The sequence below is a fragment of the Bacillus rossius genome, chromosome 1 (genome assembly GCF_032445375.1).
Source record: "Bacillus rossius redtenbacheri isolate Brsri chromosome 1, Brsri_v3, whole genome shotgun sequence".
Taxonomy (NCBI): Eukaryota; Metazoa; Arthropoda; class Insecta; order Phasmatodea; family Bacillidae; genus Bacillus; species Bacillus rossius.
Window position 1 is genome coordinate 58,986,989 of NC_086330.1, and position 24,125 is coordinate 59,011,113.

General features: G+C 38.9%; 1 protein-coding gene across 1 annotated transcript in view; it reads left to right on the plus strand.

Annotated features, from left to right (window-relative positions):
- Positions 1-1,821: 1,821 nt before the first annotated feature.
- Positions 1,822-24,125, plus strand: part of LOC134536568 (leukocyte tyrosine kinase receptor) — a 311,306-nt gene continuing 289,002 nt past the window's right edge. The window contains exon 1 of the mRNA XM_063376323.1: positions 1,822-2,512. Coding sequence (XP_063232393.1) covers positions 2,296-2,512 — 217 coding nt within the window. The 5' untranslated portion in view covers positions 1,822-2,295. The remainder of the gene's footprint in view (positions 2,513-24,125) is intronic.

The following is a 24,125-nucleotide window of genomic DNA, read 5'->3' on the forward strand; positions in this document are numbered from 1 at the left end:
CATTCGGGGTCCTCAAAGCCCCAAAATTTCAAAAGTTAAAAATTTTTTAAAAATCTTTCTCTTTCGATTTTAAGTGATTTCGAGCCATTCAGGGTCCTCGAACCCTCCGCCACCCTCTGGGAACAAAGCCCCAAAATTTCGACAATTTCAGGAATTTCAAATATCTATTCTTTCGAGATGGAGTGTTCCAAACCATTCGAAGTCCTGAACATCCACTTTCCGCAAAAGTGAAAGCCCCAAAATTTCGAAATATAAGAATATATATAATTGGATGTTGGCATGTATGACGTCGATAAACTCTTACACCGTTTGACCGATTGCCATGAAAGTTGGCACATCGAAGTGTTTTTATCATGGAGAAGGTTTTTATGCTATCCATTTTTTTGTAACTCGCTGCTAGATGGCGCTGTAGCGCATCAACTTCTAAACCTTTCAACCGATCGCCATAGGTAAACAGAAAACCATAGGTCACAGATACACAAACAGTAATTATGTGTCATTTCTTAATGTCTACCACATTGGACATATCGCTATCCATAATGCTGTAACTCGCGGACAATATATCACCCGGTGTTCAGCCCGGGCAAAGCCGGGTACTGCAGCTAGTATTTTATACATGTAATAATCTTTGGCTTAACTAATTGTACTGACGAATAGCTATAGTTATGTAATAAGTTTCGTTATCAACAGTATACGATTTTATGTAATTAATTCTTCTGAGACTTAAATGTCCAGTATCATGTGGTATACCTACTGTCCTGAATTAGCCTTTCGCATTAAACCTTTGTCGTAACACTCTTTACAGGTTTTAAAAACATCTATTAAAGTAGGCTATTATTTTATTCATTAAAACATTTCTAAACTATCATATTTAGTGATATAATTAATCCATTTTTAAACATCGATAAATAGTGTGTGTAGCACAGAAGAATAATTTGAAGAGTAATTTGAAAACTACTTAAACTATGGCTAGTGTCTCGCATCGAATCGTATGTAAGATACAAATTACATATTATAGTCTACACGTATTTGTTTCTGTGTCACAACTGCATACAGCAAAAAAATGCAAAAAATGCAAAAAAAAAAAAAACATGTTTGTAAAGTAATATATTAGTAAAATTGCTCTAAAATCGCACACAAAACCTACAACAAAAGCACTGCGCACCAGTTCATTGTCTTGCGCTTAAAGACAATTAGGTGCGTGATGTGCTTTTTGTTGTCAGCCTAATCGCTACTTTGGTGTTGAATAACAAAAAGTCAACACGTCAAAACTTTAAAATAGGCTGTAGGTTTTTAATTATAAGTGTAATATCTATGTTAATTTCATCAAAGGCCCAAATATAAATATGTAAATTTTCAAATTTGACCACAGGAGAGACCATAGAGATAGAAAATAAATCTTGAAACAAATTCTCGGAAATATGAAGTCGGCCATAACAAGGCCGAAACGGGTGAGTGATCCACCAAATCGTGCCAGCCCCCTCACAAGCAGTTTCATAGAATCCCAGTAGAGAGCTCTCAGGGCGGCCTCACCACTACGCCTTGGCAGCGAGCAGTTCCGCAGAATCCCGGCAGAGCGCTCTGCGGACTGCCCCGCCGTCGCACCTTGGCAGCGAGCAGTTCCGCAGAATCCCGGCAGAGCGCTCTGCGGACTGCCCCGCCGTCGCACCTTGGCAGCGAGCAGTTCCGCAGAATCCCGGCAGAGCGCTCTGCGGACTGCCCCGCCGTCGCACCTTGGCAGCGAGCAGTTCCGCAGAATCCCGGCAGAGCGCTCTGCGGACTGCCCCGCCGTCGCACCTTGGCAGCGAGCAGTTCCGCAGAATCCCGGCAGAGCGCTCTGCGGACTGCCCCGCCGTCGCACCTTGGCAGCGAGCAGTTCCGCAGAATCCCGGCAGAGCGCTCTGCGGGCGGCCTCGCCGTCGCACCTTGGCAGCTCGTCAAGCCCCTGGGAGAAGAAACGCCGGCCTTCTCGCGCGCGTTCTGCGCAGCGGACGAACAGTCAAAATACCGCGGCGGCGCCGCCTCCCTCTCCCGTAAACACACACACACACACACACGCGCACATGCTCTAGCGAGCGCGCGCGCGCGCAGAGCCGTAGCATCGATTTCCAGGACCGGGAGGCTGTCCGGGGTAGAAGAGGCGCCGTTTGGAGCCGGGGCGTGCGACGCGGCGCGCTGAAGACCCGCCACACGGCGTCATCTCCGACAGCAGCGCCGCGCACGCACACGATTCCGCCCCGGGCCGCCGGTGGTCGCGGGAGCGTGGCCGGGCGCCGGCATGCGCCGCCGGTGCTGATGATGGCGTCCCTGCTGGTGCTGGCGGCGGCGGCGGCGGCCGTGCAGCACCCCTTCAAGTACGTGCCGCCGCCGGGGCTGCGGTGCGACTTCGAGGCGCCGTGCGACTGGCGGTGGAACGACTCGTGGCCGCTGGGCTTCAGGCTCGTCAGCGGCCGCCAGATGAACGACTCCGCCGCGCCGGGGCCCTTCACTGACGCCGACAACAACTACCAGGGTGAGCGCCCCTCCTCGCCCTCATGTTCCCACCCACCCCCTGCTCAGGGTCATTGGAGGCCATTTATGTTTGTTTTCCCCTTGTTTGGGAGGGTATTGGGCTAGGGAAGACTCTAAGTGCGTCTCAGGCCGAAGCCTATACGTAGGGACTGAAAAAAATCCGCGTTTCCAATGAACTCCAGGGTAGACTTGACTATTCTCTGCACACCCGGGCAAACGTCTCCTTTTAATTGGTTGCTGGCTTGTGAGGCATCTCAACTGGATAGCTCGTGATTTCATACTTCTTTGACTGATGGTATCTAATTGGCACACAGTCCTCCAGATGAACAATGGACCAATGACAGAAGCTGCACAATCTTGAATTTAAACATATCACGAAATGAATCCGCGAAATATTCCGTTATTTACCTATACGCCTAATCACGACAGGATTTAGCTATCAATAAAGGGTAGCATGTAAAATGTGTAGAGACCCGGAAATTCCACGGATTCACATTGCGTAAGATAAAATTGACAGCCCTATGCATATGCGTTCCTATTGACTGATCTTTGATTGTAGAACCTCCACTTAGTCTAACTGGGTCGATGCGATTCTGTCTCTCTACTGCTAGCTGGTAGTTGGCTGGCCCACAGTCGTAGAGGGGAGTGGCGGAACTTTCGAGAATCTTTCATCAAAGCAATTGTAATGTATAGATGTTTGCAGCCTTGCTGGTGACCAAACGAATCCGATAATCTTCCGGCTCTCTAATCATGTGCTTTGTTCGGGTTTTGACCTGAGATAGCAGCAATTGGTGCCATGACTATCTCTCTTATCTTAAAATTTAGACTACAATATGTTTAGTTGAGCCCAGGAAAAACCGGCATCGACGCAGTGAAATCCTGTGGGAACCTTCAAGCCGGGTTAAATTATCATTGAAATATGATCGCTACCGTCAACCTAGGCGTGACCACTGAAACAACAACCAAGTCATTTGGAGCAAATTGTGGTGTATAGGAATGTAGAAAAAAAAATTAAATTTGAACACGTGTATTGAAATAAACTTAAATTGCTATTGACACTAACATGCTGGCATATGGGCCTGCAGTAGCAGCCGTAGGCGAGGTGGCTTCTCGCGCAGTAACACACTGTCTTCACTGGTATCTTGCAAATTTTATTCAAAACATTTTCATAACACCCCCTCCCCAACGTCAACTATTGTTTCGGAGCTCCACTGTTATCTTGGAGGTCCCGGTTCCTTAAGCTTCCGTGAAAAAAGAAAACCGTATGGCGTGGTCGATATGTCGCAAGATAAAAACAAACAAAAAAAAAAAAAAAAACAACAAATGGGAAACGTGGCCGACGTTGCCGTGAGCAGTTAGGGATTTATTTTTAAATCGCTTATCTGTTAATTACGCTCGGGTTACATAGTTCCGAACGTTATCGTGTTCGTGTGTTGAAACTGTTCTGCGTCCAGACATCTCCGTGTCTTCACGGCAACGGCATGCGTCGACCTGAACGTTCATTTGTAACGTAACTTCACGCTGTATTGATCCGTGTTTGTAAACTGTCCCGGAAACTGGAATCGAATTCTTCTTGGACCCAGGTTTGCATCCCCGGCCAAAATACCCAAGTCACTCCAGGCAAATCCTAGGGTTGTTCTTTGCAATAAGCCATCTATTCCTATTCCTTACCAAGAGCCGCTGGGTCTGTACGTCGTGTGTGTTTGTTACCGTCTGCAACAACCACGTTGCAACGCCTAAATTAATATATAGGTAAAAATAAAGAATTTGTGTGTCTTATATAACACAACCATAAATTCGATAGTACGAGTGTAATATGTCACTAACATTTTTCAAGAAGATGGTACTGTATGGCAGTAATATCCCATTTTTGTGGTTTTATATGATGCTATACTATCTATTATTATTGTTATCAAGACACATTTAGTCATTATTTATTTCATTTTTATAGTATTTACACAACCATACACTGTTTTACAGAAAAAAAAATATTACAACACTCACAAAATCTAGTTTATGTGTGAGTGCTAATAGTGTACTTTATGTGTACGTATAATAGGTATTCTTACAACATATTATGAATGCATTATTTCAATAAAAAAGGAGTTATAAACATTTTCATGTTTATGTTAACCATTTAAAACAAGAAGAAAAATTTGCAAAGTGTTATGGATTGCAAATATTTCGGGTACTTCAACAACAGAATTTTTACAAGGGTAGGATGGGGTGGTGTAATATATCTCCTCCTCAAATCCTTGAATCTATCATTACCAACAACAAAACGAGGTTCTATTCTCCCCCCCCCCCCCAAAACTTTTCCAAATGAAATTAAGCTTACGCTCATTTATATTAAAATACTGTCTCTCAAAATATAAATATATATATATTTATATTAGATATTTACAACTAGTCACTGAAACAAAAGTTTGTTTGCCTTAGTAATATATTGGTTTGTAAATGGCCAAATACATACAGTTGATTCATAAATAATTTTTTTTTTCAGTATGAGAGATTTTTTTTGATCCAACAAAATGGTATTGTAAACTCAGCTCTCTATTTTTTTAAGGAATAAAAAATAAATTTGGTTACACATATTTTTGAATGACCATCCGAATCTTTTTGTTACATCAAGTAATTAAGTATTATTGTTTTGCCGTTCACAAATTTTTATTTGTCTCAAGAAAACCCTTTTCTCTATGTTAAAATAAGACCTAGAAGTACCACCAAACTGTTCTAAAGATCTGATACTGTAACGCGCGATGTTTGTGGAGTGCTGGATTTTTCCCACTGCAATTCCCTTCATAACAGCAACAGCTGCTGTTTCGGAGCCAGTTTATAACAGGTTTATGTTCACTGCAAAAACACGGATGAAATTGTTAAGAAATTGTTACGCAAGAAATAGGTGAAAATACGACATTTTGAATGCATATATTTAGGTCCTTATACACAGTAAAAAAACAATAATTAAAGTTATGTTTACCATTTTTACTAACATTAACATTTATAATATCCATTCTCAAAAAAAAAAAGTCAATAAAATCAATTAATTGAACGAATATTACATCTCTTTCTAACGGTTTCTGAATATTCATTCAACGTGTGCTTAGTTATTTTTGACATTCTAGTGTTAAGTTAATTTATATTTATTTTACATTGCCCAACTATTTCATGGACATTTGCTTCTCGAGGTGTTAGATGTTTGCAACTCGCATGTATATTCCCCCCCCCCCCCCCTCCCACGGACGGGGCGCGGCGCTCCCTGGCGGCTGGTTGGACGCGCTGCGTGACGCGGGTGGTTCGATATCGACCCTGACGTCCGCGGCGCGGGCGAAGCATTCCTGACGCGCGCCGCACACACGAGGCCGGGGGGGATTATCGTCCCCCGCGAAACGGCCTCCGCTCGACGACTCCTGTCTCTCCTCCGCGCGGCTCTCGACCGGACCGAATCTTCCGCAATCACTGGATGACCTGTGAGCGAGTCCGCTTGCGCGTGAAGCAAGGCCGTAGCCAGGATTTCGTGAAGGGGGGGGGTGTATGTAATCTTTAGTACAATTTTTTAATGAATACTTTTTTTTAATGACTTAAATATAAAATGAAATTGATCGTCACACGTAATCATCACGAAATACAAGATTATTACAACTCCAACGTTTAAACATAAGACGTTTAAGTAATTATTTCGCTTGATTAGAAAAAACGGAAAATTTTTGTAGTTTGGTTCGTAATTAATTGTTATTAATACTTTGTTTTTAAGTCAATTGTTTTTTGTAGATTAAGATAACAAAAGTCATAAAAAACATGTATAATAATGTCATTAACAACTTGAAAGGAACATGTCAAGTTTTTATAAACAACACGTGTTCACTTGGGAGAGAAATCGAATTCCTGCCGTTTCTGTGTATGTGACATGTCGGGATGTAATGGAGAGGAAATACACTATCGTAGTCCAGTAAGGATTACAATAATTCTTACAAAACCCTATTTCCGTAGTCTTATGTAGTTACGGTGCTATAATTTTCTTATTCTGTTGTTGCTGGAAGGGAGGGGCCCGGACCCCACAGACCTACATCCTGGCTAAGCCCTTGCTTAACGGCAAGTGATGTGTAAACATCTAACTTCGGTAACGAGCTAACCCACGCGCTATTATGTTTCTTCATGTTGCAGATGAAATTGCAATACGAAAATCGGACACAATATTTAACATAGAATTCTTTAAGAGAATGCCGAGCGTGATAAATAAACTGCTAAATAAAATATTCGCTTTTCCATCACCAAACTTTATGTATGCGAATCACACACATACTTTCAGCGCCCCCAGCTATAATTCGCTGCCTGAATCGAAAACGTTGCTTGCCACCATCAAACGCAGAGCATCACAAAAAACAGTAAATTTTAAACTATTAGAAACGGCTCCGATAAAATCTCTGCATTGGACCTGCTTTCCGACAAGAAATTTTATTAAAATACTTCCCATCTAGCTAACATTCACTAAAAAGTTAATACTATATGATTTTCCGCACACATTAGAAACTATACGTAAATGACTTTATTTTAATATTAACCTGAGATATTTTAAAATTCATATTATAACACTAAGTATATGTTTGTATATTTGTTTTTGCTTAAACGACTGAAATCAGTTTGTAAATAATTACTATAAACAAACCTTAACCTTATTGAGCTGATAAAAAATTATTATTTTAAACAGTGTTCCTTGAGGTAAACAAGTGCGCGCTCTGCCGGTGTGCTACTGAGCTTGTTGGGAAATTAGAAGGAGAATATGTATTATTGCGTTGTAATGCCAGTTCTCTTACGGTTTTTAAAACTTCTTATTACTTTTTACTATGACTATTTTAGTTCAACGAATATATTTCAGAGTAATTTAAATACCGTACAGTTTCATTTGGCACACCAATACGTTTGTTATGTACCCTAATGTGTATGAAAGTGACGATGTACGGTTTTATGTGCTACACGTGGGTCCGCCATCTTTGTATCACATTTCCTTTCATCGACTTCCGTTCCATTTTCACCAATTAACCCTACAAAACGCAGGATACCGAGAGATATGATGTTTAAAAATAAAAATAATAAAGATACGGTTTATAACTTTGTTATGTAACAGCGAAATGGTGTTAAAATCAGATAAAAACAGTTACATACTTAATGTGAATCATTACCGTTTATTTTCATTGAATGAAATTCGTTGACGATTTAGATTTCCATTTAATCGTAAAAACATTTCTCATGACTTTAGCTTTGTAAAAATCTAAATCACTGTTGAATATAACATTGTTTTAGTTTACTCAATGTAAGGCAAGCATGAAAAATATGTTGATGTTTTGATACGGTTTTAGTTACGCTGTGCATGCATCTAATGGAATAATAATGTAGTTTTATAACAGAAATATAATTTTTGAATGGGTCAATTATTTTTTGAAAGTATCCGTTACAAAAAAAAAATCCCTTCCGGCACAGTCTACAGGCGTAGGTAGATTTCGAAGAACATATTTATTCTGGAAATTTTTCGATATTTCTATAAACTTCTGGAACATTTTAAGAACTTAATGTACATAACGTATTAATGTTCTCCAATATTACAAAATTATGACTTAAATATTTGCTCATTCTCCATATTTTTTACAAAGTGTATCCAGGTTGAATAGCTTAGAACGAATAGAATATTATATGCCCACTAAGATAATTATTTAATGTTTTTGACCTTCAAACACTATTTTTCATCAATTACACCAATAACGAGGCCGTATAAAAATTTTCTTTCCACCAAGGTTTAAGATACTATTACGATGGTTTAAAATAAATTAACACGAATGTTATACTAAGAAAGTTTTGAATTTTTTTTAAATTTCAACCTATGCTTTTACAGTAGTAATTTGTTTTATCAAAAATTGTTTTAGCCATTGTTTTAGATGAAGTTTAGTATTAATACAACGAATTATAATGGGTATGATACTATATTTATTTTAAAAGTGTAATGATTATTTTTTATTTGGAAACCTTGTTATTTCCACCCTTTGCAGTAATGGTTGGGTAAACAAAAGTTTATTTTAACAATATTTTAGTCAATATTTAGACAGTTAAACAAAAAAAAAGGGTTTGATAATGCACCGGGTAGCGAAGTTAAATTTATTTTCTCATACCGAACCCAGGTTTATTTTTCTAACCCATGCAATAATGGTTTCTATTATCAAAAATAGATTCTGACTAAATTTTGGATAAAAATTATAAGATTAACAAAAATTCTGAATTAATTCGATGTTGTGTCTACGAAAAGAATTAGTTAAACGATATTTTTTTTTGTACTCCAAACCTTGTTTATTGTACCCCTTAAAGTTATGATTGGTCGTTAAAAAAATTACCCCGACGAAATTTGTAAATAATAATTTAGGTGTTGCAGTAAAACAGAATGGATTTAACAGTTGTCATGAGTAGGAGGAGTATACTGGTTCTGGGACAAATGTAAACATTGCCTAGTCAAAGATGGCGACCCCCAGGAGACACCGTCTGCTGGGGGCTGCCATTTTGTCGGCCAAGTGTAAACATTTATTACGTAACCCTGACAACCAAACAGTGTCTGCTGGAGGCCGCCATTGTTGTTGAGATACATCACCTAAGTTCTACCATTGGTTGCTAGAACGCGCCACCATCGCATCGAAGGCAGGAGTTGTGAACAAAAAAAGCTGGGCAGCTGGGGTTTGATCTGGGGTGAGGCAAGAAAATCGAGGTTAGAAAGCAGACACCTTACCAACCAGACCATGAGATCAGTTGATGAGTAGAGAAATAAATAAGGAATATATGCTTTCATTCTCAAAAGATAAAGTATGCTTAAAACAAATGCTGCCATACTGCTATGTATAAATCTCAAAAGATAAAGTATGCTTAAAACAAACAATGTCATAATAGCTATGTTTAAAAAACCCCCACCCGAGTATGCTTAAAACAAATGCTGCCATAATAGTTATGTTTAAAAAAAAACAGTTCAAGTATGCATAAAACAAACGACATCATACTAGCTATGGTATGTCTAAATCCCAAAAGATAAATTATGCTTAAAACAAAATGCTGCCATACAAGTTATGTTTAAAAATCCCCCCTGTTCTCCAAGTATGCTTAAAAATAATGACATCATACTAGCTATGTCTAAATCCCAAAATATAAATTATGCTTAAAAGAAACACTGCCATACTAGTTATTTAAAAAAAACCACCAGAGTATGCTTAAAACAAATGCTGCTATACTGCTATGTTTAAAAATCCCCACCCCAAGTATGCTTAAAAGAAACGCTGCCATACTGCTAAGTTTATAAAACCCCCACCCCAATTATGCTTAAAACAAATGCCGCCATACTGCTATGTCTTAATACAGATCCCAGGAAGCGCCACATACTCACGCCGCCATCTTTAATGCCACAGAGGAGAGTGTCATCCAGGTGTTGTCCGCTGAGACTCCACGCACACAATGCGCAATTATAATTCCCCACATCTTACAAAATATATAAAAAATTTTAATTAATAAATAGTTTAAGTTCAGAGACTATTAAAGTTCCCTTCCACTATGTCAAGTAAAATAAGCATATGTGCATTAAACACAATATTTAAATAAACGTTATACAAATGCTGTGTAGTAAAGATTCTCTCTGAGCTGGAAGCTTGCCCATATAGTAAGAACAAATAGTACTGGCTCTCTGACACTATCTGAAGTAAAATAAGCATAAATGCATTAAATATTATTTTAATTAAATGTTATAAAAATGCCATGTAGGATAGAGTCTCTGAGCAGGAAGCCTGCTCGCGCGCCGCGACCAGCGCTGTGAAAGTGTTGTTTACCTGTTAGGTGACAGTGAAAGTGTTTACTGCAGCGAGCGCAAGGTCAGGCCATCGCCTACCACAGTCACTGTGCACAGTTAATGAGCAAGCATTAGGTACATGCAGAGTGGAGAATAAGAAATAATGTAGACAACACAAGTTTAAAAAAGAATGTTAGTTTATTTTAATTGCCCTTAGGTATGAAATATCCTCACCGCTCAGCTGTGGTTGGCGGACGTCTCCAGGGACATGTCCCCGAAGGGCCCGCCAACACCACATCTCCGTTGGGAAGTCCTGTGGAGGATGGTGGATGTGGGTCTCCCTAAACCACCTCCTCCGTGAAAAAATAGGCGCACTATGTGTAGCGGTATATGTCTCTCCAAATCCTCGAGCATGGACATCTCCATCATGTTGAGGAGACCTGCAGAACATTACATATTTCAAACATATGCATTCGCTACAACACAAAACAGACAATCTAACCTGAAAACATTCCAGCCTGAGAAAATAAAATACGTTGAGTCCATTCTAGCTTTAAAATCAATCTAACCTGAAAATATATTACGTTAACCCTAGTTAGCATTTGTAAAAGAGAAAATATATTACGTTATCTCAAGTTAGCAATTGTAAAAAGAAATCTAACCTGAAAAAATAAAATTATGTTAAGTGCATTCTAGCCTGAAAATAAATTGGATTAACCTTTGTAAAAGACAATATAAATTACGTTAAGATCATTCTAACCTGAAAAAAATTTACGTCAAGTTCATTATAACCTAAAAGCAATCTAATATGAAAATAAATTATGTTAAGACCATTCTAACCTGAAAATATATTACATTAAGAGCTTTCTAACCTGAACAAATTTACAGTGATCGGGAAAAACATACCAATAGGTTATTCTCCACATGCAGTGGCGTGGGTCGGAACTCGACAGAGGGGTGGGAGGACCAGAGAGCGCTAGTGTTTTTCTACAACCACCCCTCAGGAGCCAGTCGGGGACAACAGCATGCAGAGAAGCACTGCTGAACGTAACATGGTGAATGGTTAATCGTGGTCTGGGGAAAGGCACATGTATTTATGTCCCCAAGGCAGAGTGCCGACACCATCTTCAGAAAGCCAATGCTTATCATCTCCTGAAGACAATGCTACCTTGGTCACATACTCTGTAAACACAGTATGGCCTCTCGATCGGAAATGGTATTGGGTCGCGAGAACCCGTGAATTTCTAAGCAAGCAATCCAGGTATTGAGGAAACAGGAGTGAATGCAGTATGCTGGCCTTGATTCCCTTGGCCTTACATGTAGAAGAGCCATCCTCCATCTTAAATGCGTAAAGCTTCGGGCGAAGACCAACAAACTCCATGATAATCATGCCAGCAGTCTCATCCTTCATCACCCCTGTTACACCCTTGTTGACTAAGGGGAAGCATTGCTCATTACCTGACACATAATTTGAAGTGTCAAAATGTGAAGCTAAATCGGGGTGAATCGAATCATAAATATTGTCACACAAAACATGGTAAATTAAAGAGTCCTTATCCGAGTACAAGAGATGCAGAGACTGTGGAGGGAATTTATTTTGCATATAATTATAATGGAAATCGTATAAAACCAATTTTGATAAATCTAAAATGGCGACACCCATGAACAAATGTTTATCAAAGGTAATCGTCCCTTTCTGCAACTCTATGAGAATCAAATTGTCATCTATGATTCGCCGAGCCTTGAATGTCGGACGACCAATCAGCTCAGCTGCCCCATAAACAGAATCATAATGTTAAGCGATGCGTATATCTCTATGTTTACGAGTATTCTCTAAACTCTTAACATACACTGAGTTCGAAAGTAATTTAAAAACGATTCTCGAAGGGGTTCGTAGCCTGGGCACGATGCTCAGCATTTAAGGCTATATAATTTCTCATCCAGGCCGCCTGCTCAAACCGCAACACACGGTGAACATGGCCGATGACCGCCCCATACTGAATGTAGTGCCGCATTGTTTTGGCATGGACAACATATTTAGTACGCGGTGTGGGAGTAAACAGTTATTTACTCATATGCCCATTTGGCGGTACACCATTCACAGGGACTAGAGGCAGATCTGATAGGGGATCGTGACAATCATCGGGAAAGGTCAAATCTGCTTCCGCGAAATAATATGTGTCACCATCGATGCCAATGGTGCTGAAATGCCAACTCGTATACTCATCCCTGGGAACCCATTGGAAATTACCTACAGGAAGCTTATCCAACATTGTGTGAGCATACAGAGCGTTTACATCGAAATAGCAGATGTAAGAAGACGGAAGGCTAGGGTCGTGATTGGACATGTAAATATTATTAGCTTTCTCATGATGATGACTTACGTTGGTAATACCTCCACGAACTGCAAACTCTAGGAAGAGGTATATGTCCGGGTAGGTTGCAAGCTCAAGACGCACACCAGTTTTAATTAAAAGTGCATCCCATGCGAGCGAGGGAGCGGTAATGTAATGAGTGGGACCAAGTGAATAATATTGTAAACAAACGAAACGAAACGACTCGAAAATGTCCACCAGCAAACAAGTATCCACCTTAAAATAACTAAGCGCATACTCTTGCAATGTGGCACAATTGAAAATGTTCCAGGCCTTTTGAGCGTGAGTATAGTCCAGATCACTCACGTCCTTGCCACTCAATACGTTATGGAACACTTACTTTGGCGGCAGTGAGGCAGTCTGCAATTGTTCACTAGATTTAACAAAATCATAGGGAAACACACCTTTACATGTAGCTAATTGAAACTGTGCATCATCTGTAAACATTGAACTGGTGATTTTCAACTGATCCAGCATGAGATTGCCAGCGAGAGTTTCCAGAGATGAATTAAAAAAGTTAAGAGAATCAATAAACGTAAGACACACAGTGCGCACGCCTCCTTGCGCATTATCAGAGACAATTATGTATTTAGTAATACACTTGTAACTCTCTAGAGTAACACCTAGGACTTTGACCTCGCCGGGATTCTCCACAACAAAGGAGCCATCCGGCTGTGCAATCCGTCGCGAAACTAAGTGCTTCATTAAAATATGGGCATCATAATTTTGCAAATTATGAAAAACCGCGACAAGTTGTTTCTTTTGCATCCTGAAAGCCAGGTTGCATTTCGAATGGGCATGGCCATGTATTTCGCCAGTCAAATGGCAGTGATCGAGCATTGCCCAGCCAATACCGTCTTACAGATATGACAATGTGTTTGACTCGCAAGCCTTGCGACGGTCGGAGTCGGGGTCTTAACAGCAATGGTCTTTGAATAAATATCACAAACCCACTTTGCCATTGAAACTAATTCTGCGACCATTTCAGCAATACAATTATCACCCTCGAATTGCACATACCTGGTCAAAGGGCTATCGTAACCACACACTAACAAAATGCTACATGCATATGGTACATGTTCGTTTACCCGTGTGGTATTAGATGATTCATCACCAGGTAAAGAGGTTGATATAGGCTTAAGGTATGACTCGGTGTCACAGTATGCAATAAAGCCGAGGCAATCCTGCTTTGCAATGTTTGTAAACTGTAAATATCCGTTATCCTCTGTAGGGAAACAGGAATGCACTGCTTGATGCTGGCTGCAGAGAATAGTGTGTGAAGTTAACCTGTCTTCACTTTTAAAGTATTGAAGACAGCCCTCGCAAATACATTTCCTACGATTACCCCGGGATAGTTGTGAATGTAATAATCTGGACAGACTCTTAATAGTTACAAAGTGTATGTGCTCTGTCGCATCACTCGAAAGAATCGCTAAAATGTTTACATGTTTCACTCTTCGCTCAGAGCAGGGGCAGGATTTCAGCATTTTTGATGGGGGGGGGGGGGGGGGGGCAACGGGAAATTGAAGTAACACCAACCCAGCGAATAAAGCGGGGAGTCCGGAGGCCCTCCCCCGGAAAATATTTAAATTCAAGGTGCAAAAATGGTGCTATTTAAGCAGTTTTCGGCCGCGTTAATGTAGAAATTTTGGTACTTGAAAACATATTTTGCAAATATTATTACACTGAGCACTGAACAGCGCAACGCATGCCATGTGGTTTTTATAAGGCCTAATTTATAAAATACACAAAAAAAAGCAATGACGCAAGAAACGCATGACGCAAAAAATTTAGCAACCAAATTTTAGAGTAACAATTTATATGCTACGCAAGGCGTATAACGCAAACCAAGTATTCACAAATTTCCAACTTTCTTGCGTATTGGCTTGGGTTTTAGAGGGTCATGTTGGAAGTGAAGTGTTCCGAAAACTTTTAAAGACGCAGTAATTATGTGAATAAACGGATACGATGCAATTTCTATTATAAACATAATGTTTTTTTGATAAACTATCGAATAATGAAAGAAAATAATAAGCTCGGCATCATTTTTTAAAAGAATTTACATTAAATTTCTTGTCCGAGTTATGTATTATAAGTTTATTTGCAACTGAGAACACATGAATTTGCTCGTTACCGATTATAGATGTTTACACATCTCTGGCGAATATTGAAAGACTCACTCACTTTTTTTAAAAATAATTAGTTGCTCATGCTGAATCTTGGCAAAACAAAAAATACATCATTCAATGATTGATGTTTAGGTGAAATATGCGTGATTTTTATATTTAGTATGTGTAATACTATGAGTGCACTATGTATCGTTATATTAGGAAAATAAAATGTCACAAAGTCGTGAAATTAACTATTCAGAGCTGATACTCTAAATGCTAACGAAAAAATTTATAGTATTCCCAAAAAAATGTCATAAACATTTTAACTTTTTACTGCAAACTTAATTACATAGAAGGTAATAATTAAGACATTTTTTAATGACATATATTAATATTAATAGTATGACATATCCACTTTCAGATTTTTGAAGTTTGCGACTATGTATAGCGACTAAGAAGAAATAATGCAAAGATGAAGCAGCACTGAATGTCCACTCTGTACTAGTGGTTTATTTACTCTATGGATTGGTCCACGGTAGAGCAGGTAGCGCGAGGCCAGGAGGCGATATTGATCATCGGATCGTCGTCATAGCAACAGTTAATAAAAGACGAGATATATGTTTGAATAGCTCAGTTTATTCTATTCTCCCCGTGGCTGTATACACTCGAATCGCAGCAATCTGTTGCGAGTGTACTCCTTCTTCTGCCAGCACCACGGATTAACAAGTCCCCCGGCTACCCGGGTACACATACGGTGTGCAAAGATTCAGAAGAATCCACGAGATCTGATAACTGCTCAAGATATGTGAGTTGGGTTCAGTTTACGAAAATCATTAAAGAATAGGCTGAAGGTGTAGTTCTGCTTCCAAATTTAGTTTTCAAACTGTATTGGTTAGAAAAGTGAAAATAATAATAATAAAAAAAAACGAGTATTTTCAGGATTATTTCTATGTATGAAACGCCCAGTAAAGATTCTTGAAAGCTCCCACGGAACTTGCATCACACCCGTATCTTCATTTCACCGCTATATATTGTTGCGGTTACCACTCGAAACCATAGTTGCGATGTGCACGACGAGAAGACTGCTCGCCAGTCGCTTGGAACTAGAAGCAACTGCCTCACGAACACAAATATTTCCACGACTACGCGCGCCTCTTAAGGGCGTATATACCGTTCCAGGTCATTATTTTGGATTTACGTTTCACACGGTTAAACTTGCCGCCTTTTTAGTGACTGATCTTTCGCAAAATAAAAAAAAAAAAACATAAATGGCATTCAGATTTCATAATTAGCTGGCTGGAATATAAAACTGGAGATTTTTTGGTTTAAATTCAATTTTACTGGTTTCTATGTGACATAATTTACATTCTTTCAAAAAAAAAATACCTGGCCTTTATACCTACTCATCAGAATTTTTATGATCTTAAGATAAAAAATAAAACTAAAAAAATTTTCTAAAATAATTTTAAACCATACCACGCAGTAGCTACCAGAATTGCCTTTAAACCCCCCAAAAATTCAGTTATTTATTACATATGTTTCTCCTTATCCATACTGCAAATAAACGTTAAAAATGCAACTTTGCCAGTTAAATATGCAAAACGTATTCGATATATATATATATATATATATATATATATATATATATATATAGCATTAACCCTTAAGAGGGAGAAGTAGAGATTAAAAGTCGACAGATTTTAGGCCATTGCAATTTTCTTTCTTAGATTTTCAAATTTTAGCTTCGTAAAAGCATTGCATATACTTCACCAGAATGTCTGAATATAATAGTAACTGGCTGCTACAAAAAGGTTTCTCCTATGAAGTCAGTGGTATTTACCTAGTAGTGAAATATTTTTTTTAGAATGACCGAAACTTGTATATTATTGTCGATAGACGCTAGGTTAGGAGCTTGGTAAATTTCTTAATTCGTGGTCTCTGTTTTAACAAAGGAAAATTGTCAATATTACCAATTAACATAATTGTTATGACACAAGACCTGTTGAAACCAATATGGCATGATTCGGTTCGTATCTCTCCCTCTTAACTAAAAATTTGAAAAACTTATACTGTATGCCAATAATATATGATCTAGTCACATTGGATGCAGTTGGCCAATAGGCCAAACTGCTCTTGCTTTATGCTGTTGTTAGTTTTTTTTATTTCCCATAAGTGGAGCCCATGTTTTACCCATAATGGAGCATTATTCTCTATTGCTATTTTTTGGGGTGTTAAAACATTTCTATGGCTTCTATGACTGTCCTGTCTCTCTGTTATTCTCTACGCGGCTGTGTTTTAGAATCTGTCGAAATCTACATTGTGTTTGGTAATTAATGGATGTTCATTTGAAGTAGTGATTCATGGGTGCCCATGGCCACTGGTAAAAAAAAGTGTGTGTGTGTAGGGGGGGGGGGGGGGGTGGCAAGGGGGGAGGGTCGCTCCGCCTAGCTGCCAGGAAAAGGAAAAAAAAGTGTAAGGAAAAAAAAATTTCTTTTTTTTTTTCAAGAAAATGATTGAAAAGTCGGAACAACGTAGAAGTGGTTCAACAGTAAAATATTTTTTAAATAGCGTTTTTTTACACACGTACTTCCAAGTCGCTATTATTCTTTCAAAACATTGAAAATACTCCGTATCCCCAGGTATAGATGGGTTTCCCTCCTCCCCCAATATATAAAACCGTCACATGGGAGTCCTTGTAGTGGTACACACTTGTACGCAGTTCCTGACGTGTTCTTTGATCCTTGCAGCTTACCTCACTTGGCTTAACTTAGGTAGTCTTCCTACACGCCGTCGACTGCAGGCACGACCTCGGAGGGCTGTTCTTCTCGTGTTTGTCCCCCCCCCCCTGTCACGCCCGGAGGGATGACGGGGGCGGCACTGCTGTGAAGGGATGAGCACCCGCCCCATCCCCGCCCACGAGAGAGAGAGAGAGAGAGAGAGAGAGAGAGAGAGAGAGAGAGAGAGAGAGAGAGAGAGAGAGAGAGAGAGAGAGACGGCGCTGCAGGGAACGCTGGCAGCTCGCAGCCGCGCGGGAGTATGTCAAGGGTCACGACCTGCCCGCCCGGGTCACCGCACGTTACTAAAGTCCGCGGCGCGTGCGAACCATTGAAACGAAATCACGGTTTGAGGGTCTTGGTCTTGGTTCCAACAGAGTTTGTCTGAAAAAAATTATCATTTTGATGTGAAAAAAAAATCTTAGTTCTCGGTATACTGCCTTTGGTAGGCATAATTTCGAAAAACATGTAACGGAGGTCGATGAAAGGAAATTTGACACAAATATGGTGGACCCACGTGTAGCAACATAAACTATTTTGTAGTCACTTTCGTAAATATTAAGGACCATACCAAACGTATTGGTGTGCCAAATGAAACTTTATGATAGTGAATATAGCTTGGAATATATTTGATAAAATAAAATAGTCATAACAAAAAGTAATTCCAAGTTATATATTCATAAGAAAACTGTCATTACACTGTTGATAATAGATAGTCTCCTTCCCAAACCCCCATTGTCCCAACAGCGCAATGGTAGAACGCGAGGTTGAAGTGGTTCAAACCCCGCTACTGGGAAATTTTTTTAAAACTTATTTTTGACGTGACGTCTAATAAATCGATGAACGCCGGATGCACGCACTAAAAAGTGTCCCGTTACGCACATTGTCCCGTTTCGCTGTGTTCCGTTACGCTCATTTTATATTGCTCTTTGCTAAACAGAACCTCCTAGCATTGCGACCGAGTCCGTGGCGTAATTCTGTTTTCATGCATTTCAATGTAACATTTTAATTGCTCTTTGCTAACCCATTCCTCCTAGCATTGCTGCAGAGTCCGTGGCGCAAAAATATTATTTTTGACTGCATCTTGGTGTTGGGTAAGCCATTTTCCTTCACATCATCCTTGAAACACTCCCATTCGTTTCCTACTTTTCTATCATCGTCCTATCCTTAACAGAATAACACAGATTGGAAGAAGTTAAATAGCAAACATGTATAAAAGTTATAGTTAAAATAATCTGTTCGTTAAAGTAATAAACATATTTGAATTAATGAGTGCAAATAAAAGTAAATTTATCAATTAAATTGCAGATTTCATTTCACTCCTCCTTTGTATCCATACAAAATAGTGATAATTCAATAAAAAGGATTCAATTTTATTCATAAAAGAATGCAATCATTTCATCAATGTTTTGTTATGACGTTGTCACGTTAAACTACCGTCCGTAAACCGACTTTACAGACAACCAATTTTTTAATACCAAATTGTGCTTTAAGCAAATATACATGAATACATTTGATTTGATTATCTTATTGCTACAATATTATTTAATACATAGCTCAGTTAAATTGATTTTTTTATACTAGGTAGGCCTATATACTTCATTTTTAATTAAAATAAAATAAAGTATGTTTGATAGTAAATAAATGTCCATGAATAAGCATATGTAGGTATTAAAAAATAAAACTTTGTAAGATTCTTTCATATTTTTGACGTGACATCTAATAAATCGATGAACGCCGGCTGCACGCACGAAATTGTCCCACTACGGATGTCCCACTACGGATGTCCCACTACGGATGTGTTCTGTTTGCTCATTGTACGCATGCGTGGCATCTCTCTTCCACTCGATTGGAACAACCATCGATTTTACTTTTCAATCATTTTTTCGTCGTTTGAATTATTAATATTATGTAATTTAACGTTCGTCCACCGATTTTCAGTACAATAGGTACTGTTATTTAAAAGTAGTGTTGAAAATTCAAATACGTTTTGAACCAACAATGGTGTTTTACAGTTACACATAATAATTCAAATTACACCCGGGATCTTTTGCACAATGTTTTAAAAAATATTGTAACACATTATAAATAAGTTTGGTGTATTTGGGATGCGTATTATACCCCTACCGTGAACAAAGTTTTTATTAATATATATATATATATATATACCATTTGAAAATACATTGCCTTAGTATGGCCTCGTGGGCGTGTGGTTAGCGTACCTAACTCTCTAACTAAATGTTGTCGGATCGAAACGCAGCAGCTGCATAATTTTTTTTTGTACTTGTAAAAATAAATATGGCGCACGCAACATTTCAAAAGTAATAAATATATTTGAATTAATGAATGCAAATAAAAGTAAAATTATTAATTCAATTGCACATTTCATTTCACTCCTTTGTATCCATACAAAATAGTGATAATTCAATAAAAATGATTCAATTTTATTCATAAAAGTATGCATAGGTAGATTTTATCATGCAAAAGATTGAAAAATTAAAAATATATATTCCCAAAGAATATAATATTTTTAATGCCTAAATGGTTTGGTTGCAAAAACCTATTACGGCTCAGTCTCAGGCCGAATATGATATTTCCTTTTCTTCTGGATCAATCATTTCATCAATGTTTTGTTATGACGTTGTCACGTTAATCTATCGTCCGTAAACCGACTTTACAGACAACCAATTTTTTTTGTATGACTTATGGTCATCTAACACGTGTGGAAATCTTTAAATTATTAACTGTTTAATGAATTTTAACATGTTTGGCAATACTTAAATAAAATCCCTTTGTCAAAAATCTGGACCAAACCGGGGTTTAGTATTTTTTGAAGTCTTTTTCGCTTTTATCCTTATGTTTCGAGCTGCTTTATTTTTGGTGCTCCAATCAGCGAATTATATATGCGCGTGGAGAAAGTACGTACTTGAAAAGAGAATATTTATCACGCTCGGCATTGAACAGCGCCAATCATTTCCATGTGGTTTTTGTAAGGCCGGGTTTGTAAACTGTGCAAGAAATACAAATACACAAGTCACTCATAAGTTTATTTTCAGCATGATAACACATGAATTTGCTAGTTACCGAGGTTAGATGTTAACACATCATTGGCGAGTACTGAAAGATTAGCACACATTTTTTTTCTTCAATATTCGGCTTTGTTGAAGAATAGCATAAAATTTAATGCAATACCTAAAGCTAGCATAAGCTGTTGCTACAGATAGTTCATCCTGTAATATCATTGGTGTTAAAAATTTAATTTTTTTGTGGATGTCTACAACTGTAATAATATTACCATTGTACACTACGTTACATTCTATGTAAATCTATTATTTTGTGATAGGTTCTTTAAAAAAAACAGATTTAAAATAAAAAAAATTGTTATGACAGTAACACTCTTGAAACCATTAGGACGTCTTTCTGATGGTAGTTATGTCAGCTGGGAAGTTAGAATGTATAGTATGAAGCTAATTGAAGCTTGTTTTAAAACTGTTTACCAGCGACCACAGAGAAAAGAGTAAACGAAGTATAAAAAATATGTGACAATACATGTTGGAATTTATTTTAATTAATTTTATTGTTAAAAATCTTGTCGATAGCGAGGTCAGCACACACGCATTCCTATTAACGTCATGTCCAAATAAATTGGATTAGTATTTGGCCATGACCAACAGCAATTAATCAAACACTGCATTCACTTAAAACAGGAGAAAAATCAAGTTGTATTGAAACGGTATTTGAACTCTCTGCCTTCGAATGCAAGAACAGCGTTTAAACATTTCACCCAATTAATCGGCACCATTCTAATTTACACAGTTTGAGCATAATATAAAATAAACGACTCAAACCTATAATTTTCAGATTCAATGACCGACTGTAAAACTGATACATTTGGGGAAATACAGGTCCGAAAAGAATAGTTAAGTTCAACCAGAGTTTATTTACTAACTAATAATTACACTATTTACTAAATTACAACAATCTGAATGACTGCCCACAAACTAAACACAACTTTATTTAGAACACTATTTACTCCTCCACTGGAGTTTGGCTTGACAGTGGTTCTCTGTACTGTTCGTTCTTGCCACGCACCTCGGCCACAACACACTGCGTCGCACTACTCACTCGTCCGCCATACTGCACACGAGGCTTTAATCATTGCACTCGAAGCCCTTCGTTCGTTGCCCGCTATCGCTAATCAATGATCACTCTTCCTCATAACTTCACTGCAGTTCCCATGTTGGTACCGCCTTTTATACCCCTGGAGTCGCTACATGGAAAGGTCTCATAGCCCTCAGAAGTGTCGTATCATCAAAGTCCCCGACTTAACTCTGGAAGCTCCAAGAACAACGACAACCTGGATACGCCACTTCACGCGTTGGTGCTCTGTGAAATCGCTGAACTCTCCAGACGAGACAGAGAGACGCTTCGGACTCTTTCGGAAAGTCATTAAAATGATTTCTGTGTAGTGATAGGGGAATGACCGTTGATACCTGTGTCACGCTCCTCAGGGAGGCGAGTTTTACCTTATAATGGACCAGGCCTGCGCGTCGGTTTGGTTACAGAACCTACCCTCTGGCAGCCTCGTAACACTGCTCCCTCATTAAACCTGTTCATACGGAACCGGTAAAATATCTCTAATGTATGATACGACGCTTTTGTATCTCCCTCGATCGGTCCAAATATACCACTTTCATTCGTATCCTCTGTCCTCTCTGAATGCATTAGACCACATCATTAAGCAGTTTCTACACTTCATATGGGCCTTTCCAAGGCGCCTGAAGTTTAGCATGCCTATATTTCTTAACTGCAGTTTGTATAGCCAGACCAAATTCCCTTTCTGAAATCCGGTAGAGTTGGCCATCAGGTCGTACCTTGTCTTCATCCAGTTTGTAGTTAATGAAAGGTTTCTACAGACCTTATCACGTATGACGGCCATAAACACCTATAGATAGTTGGCATAGTGCAAGTCCCTGAAATAGCCTTATACAATGAGCATGCAGTGGCAGTTTGAATATCATTACAGTTAGTGGAATTGATAAAGACAGTGGGCGTGGCAACAGCAGTTAGTGTGACATACCAGGTAGTGGTGTAGACGAAGGAGACAGTGAGCGTGGCAGCAAGAGTATGTATGAATTGCCAGTCGCTGTAGTAGTCTGATACAGTGGACACGCAGTAGCAGTTTTTATGACATTCAAATTAATGTAGTAGGTGGAGACAGTGAACGTGGCATAGGAAGCTCGGGTGAGATTACAGTTAGTGTAATAGGTGAAGACAGTGGGTGCGGCAATAGCAGTATGTTTGACGTGCCGGTCGCTTTAGTACCCTAATTTAGTGGGCTTTACTGCAGCATTTCATGAAAAATTCCCGTTAGTGTAGTAAGTGGATTTAGAGGGTGTGGCAGTAGCAGTGTGTTCCGACATGCCAGTCGCTGCAATCATCAGAGTGAAGTGGGCGTTGCTGCAGCAGCCATTGTGACATGCCAGTCGGTGCTATGCATGGATGCAGTGGGCTTGGAAGTACAAATTTGAGTGGCATGCGGGTCGATGGAATTGGCAGAGACATTGGGTTTCGCTGAAACAGCTTGTGTGATGAGCCAGTCAGTGTATTCGGCGTAATTGCTCTTTTGTACCCTTGTAGAAAGCACATCAAATTGACAGATATTAACAAAAAAAATCGCACTTTAAATAATTAAAGCTATGCTGGATTCCAACTTTCAAATACTGTTTTACGTATTCAACTCAGTGAATATGCATGTGGAATGGAGAATAGTGTTTATCTGTTTACTTAAGTAGTTTTTGAATTTTTTACAATACTTTAAGCTGAGCGTTGTGAATTCAATTCTGAGTATGTAAAATCCTTATAAGTATACGAACAAATTTGAAAAAAGAAAAAAATATATATATATGAAGATCATTGGGTAATTTTCAACCAGTATTCTCGGAAATTTAAGAGATATTTTATGTATGCTTTCTCTGCTCAATTTCCATTGTATGCGGGGAGAGAGAGCGCCCATTCTTGTAGCCTGCACGGGTGCTTCTCTAATGTTACGGGTCTGCTCACAAGTAGGGCCTGCACAACGCCTTCCAGCCATCAGCGTAATAGCTGTGGCTTTTTCCAACCCCCGTCCCACCAAGTCGAGAAGCGTCGGACTCTTTCTTTGCTAACGCCCCTATACCTTTCATACCCTTCCTCACGAAGAATACGGTACTAAACAAGCGGCATTAACTCCGCGCTTGAGATTCGAGCCCAACAGTACGAGGCACTTAGCGAACACTGCCATATAGAATTTTTGGAATTTCTTCCTTGTATTTGGAGCCTAGTTGAGATACTTTCGAGTTATTTGTTGCAATGGAGCGCTTGTTGAAAGTTATAACATTGCCTCGACGGCTCTGCAAGCTTTAATTATTCTACGTCGAATTTATGTGATCATTTACATTAAATCTTATACCTACCAATCCAACCTGCAACGTTATTAACTTTGTGAAAAAAAAAAAACGTAAATAAGACAAAATTTCTCAAAAACTTTTAACTTTCAATACCGTTA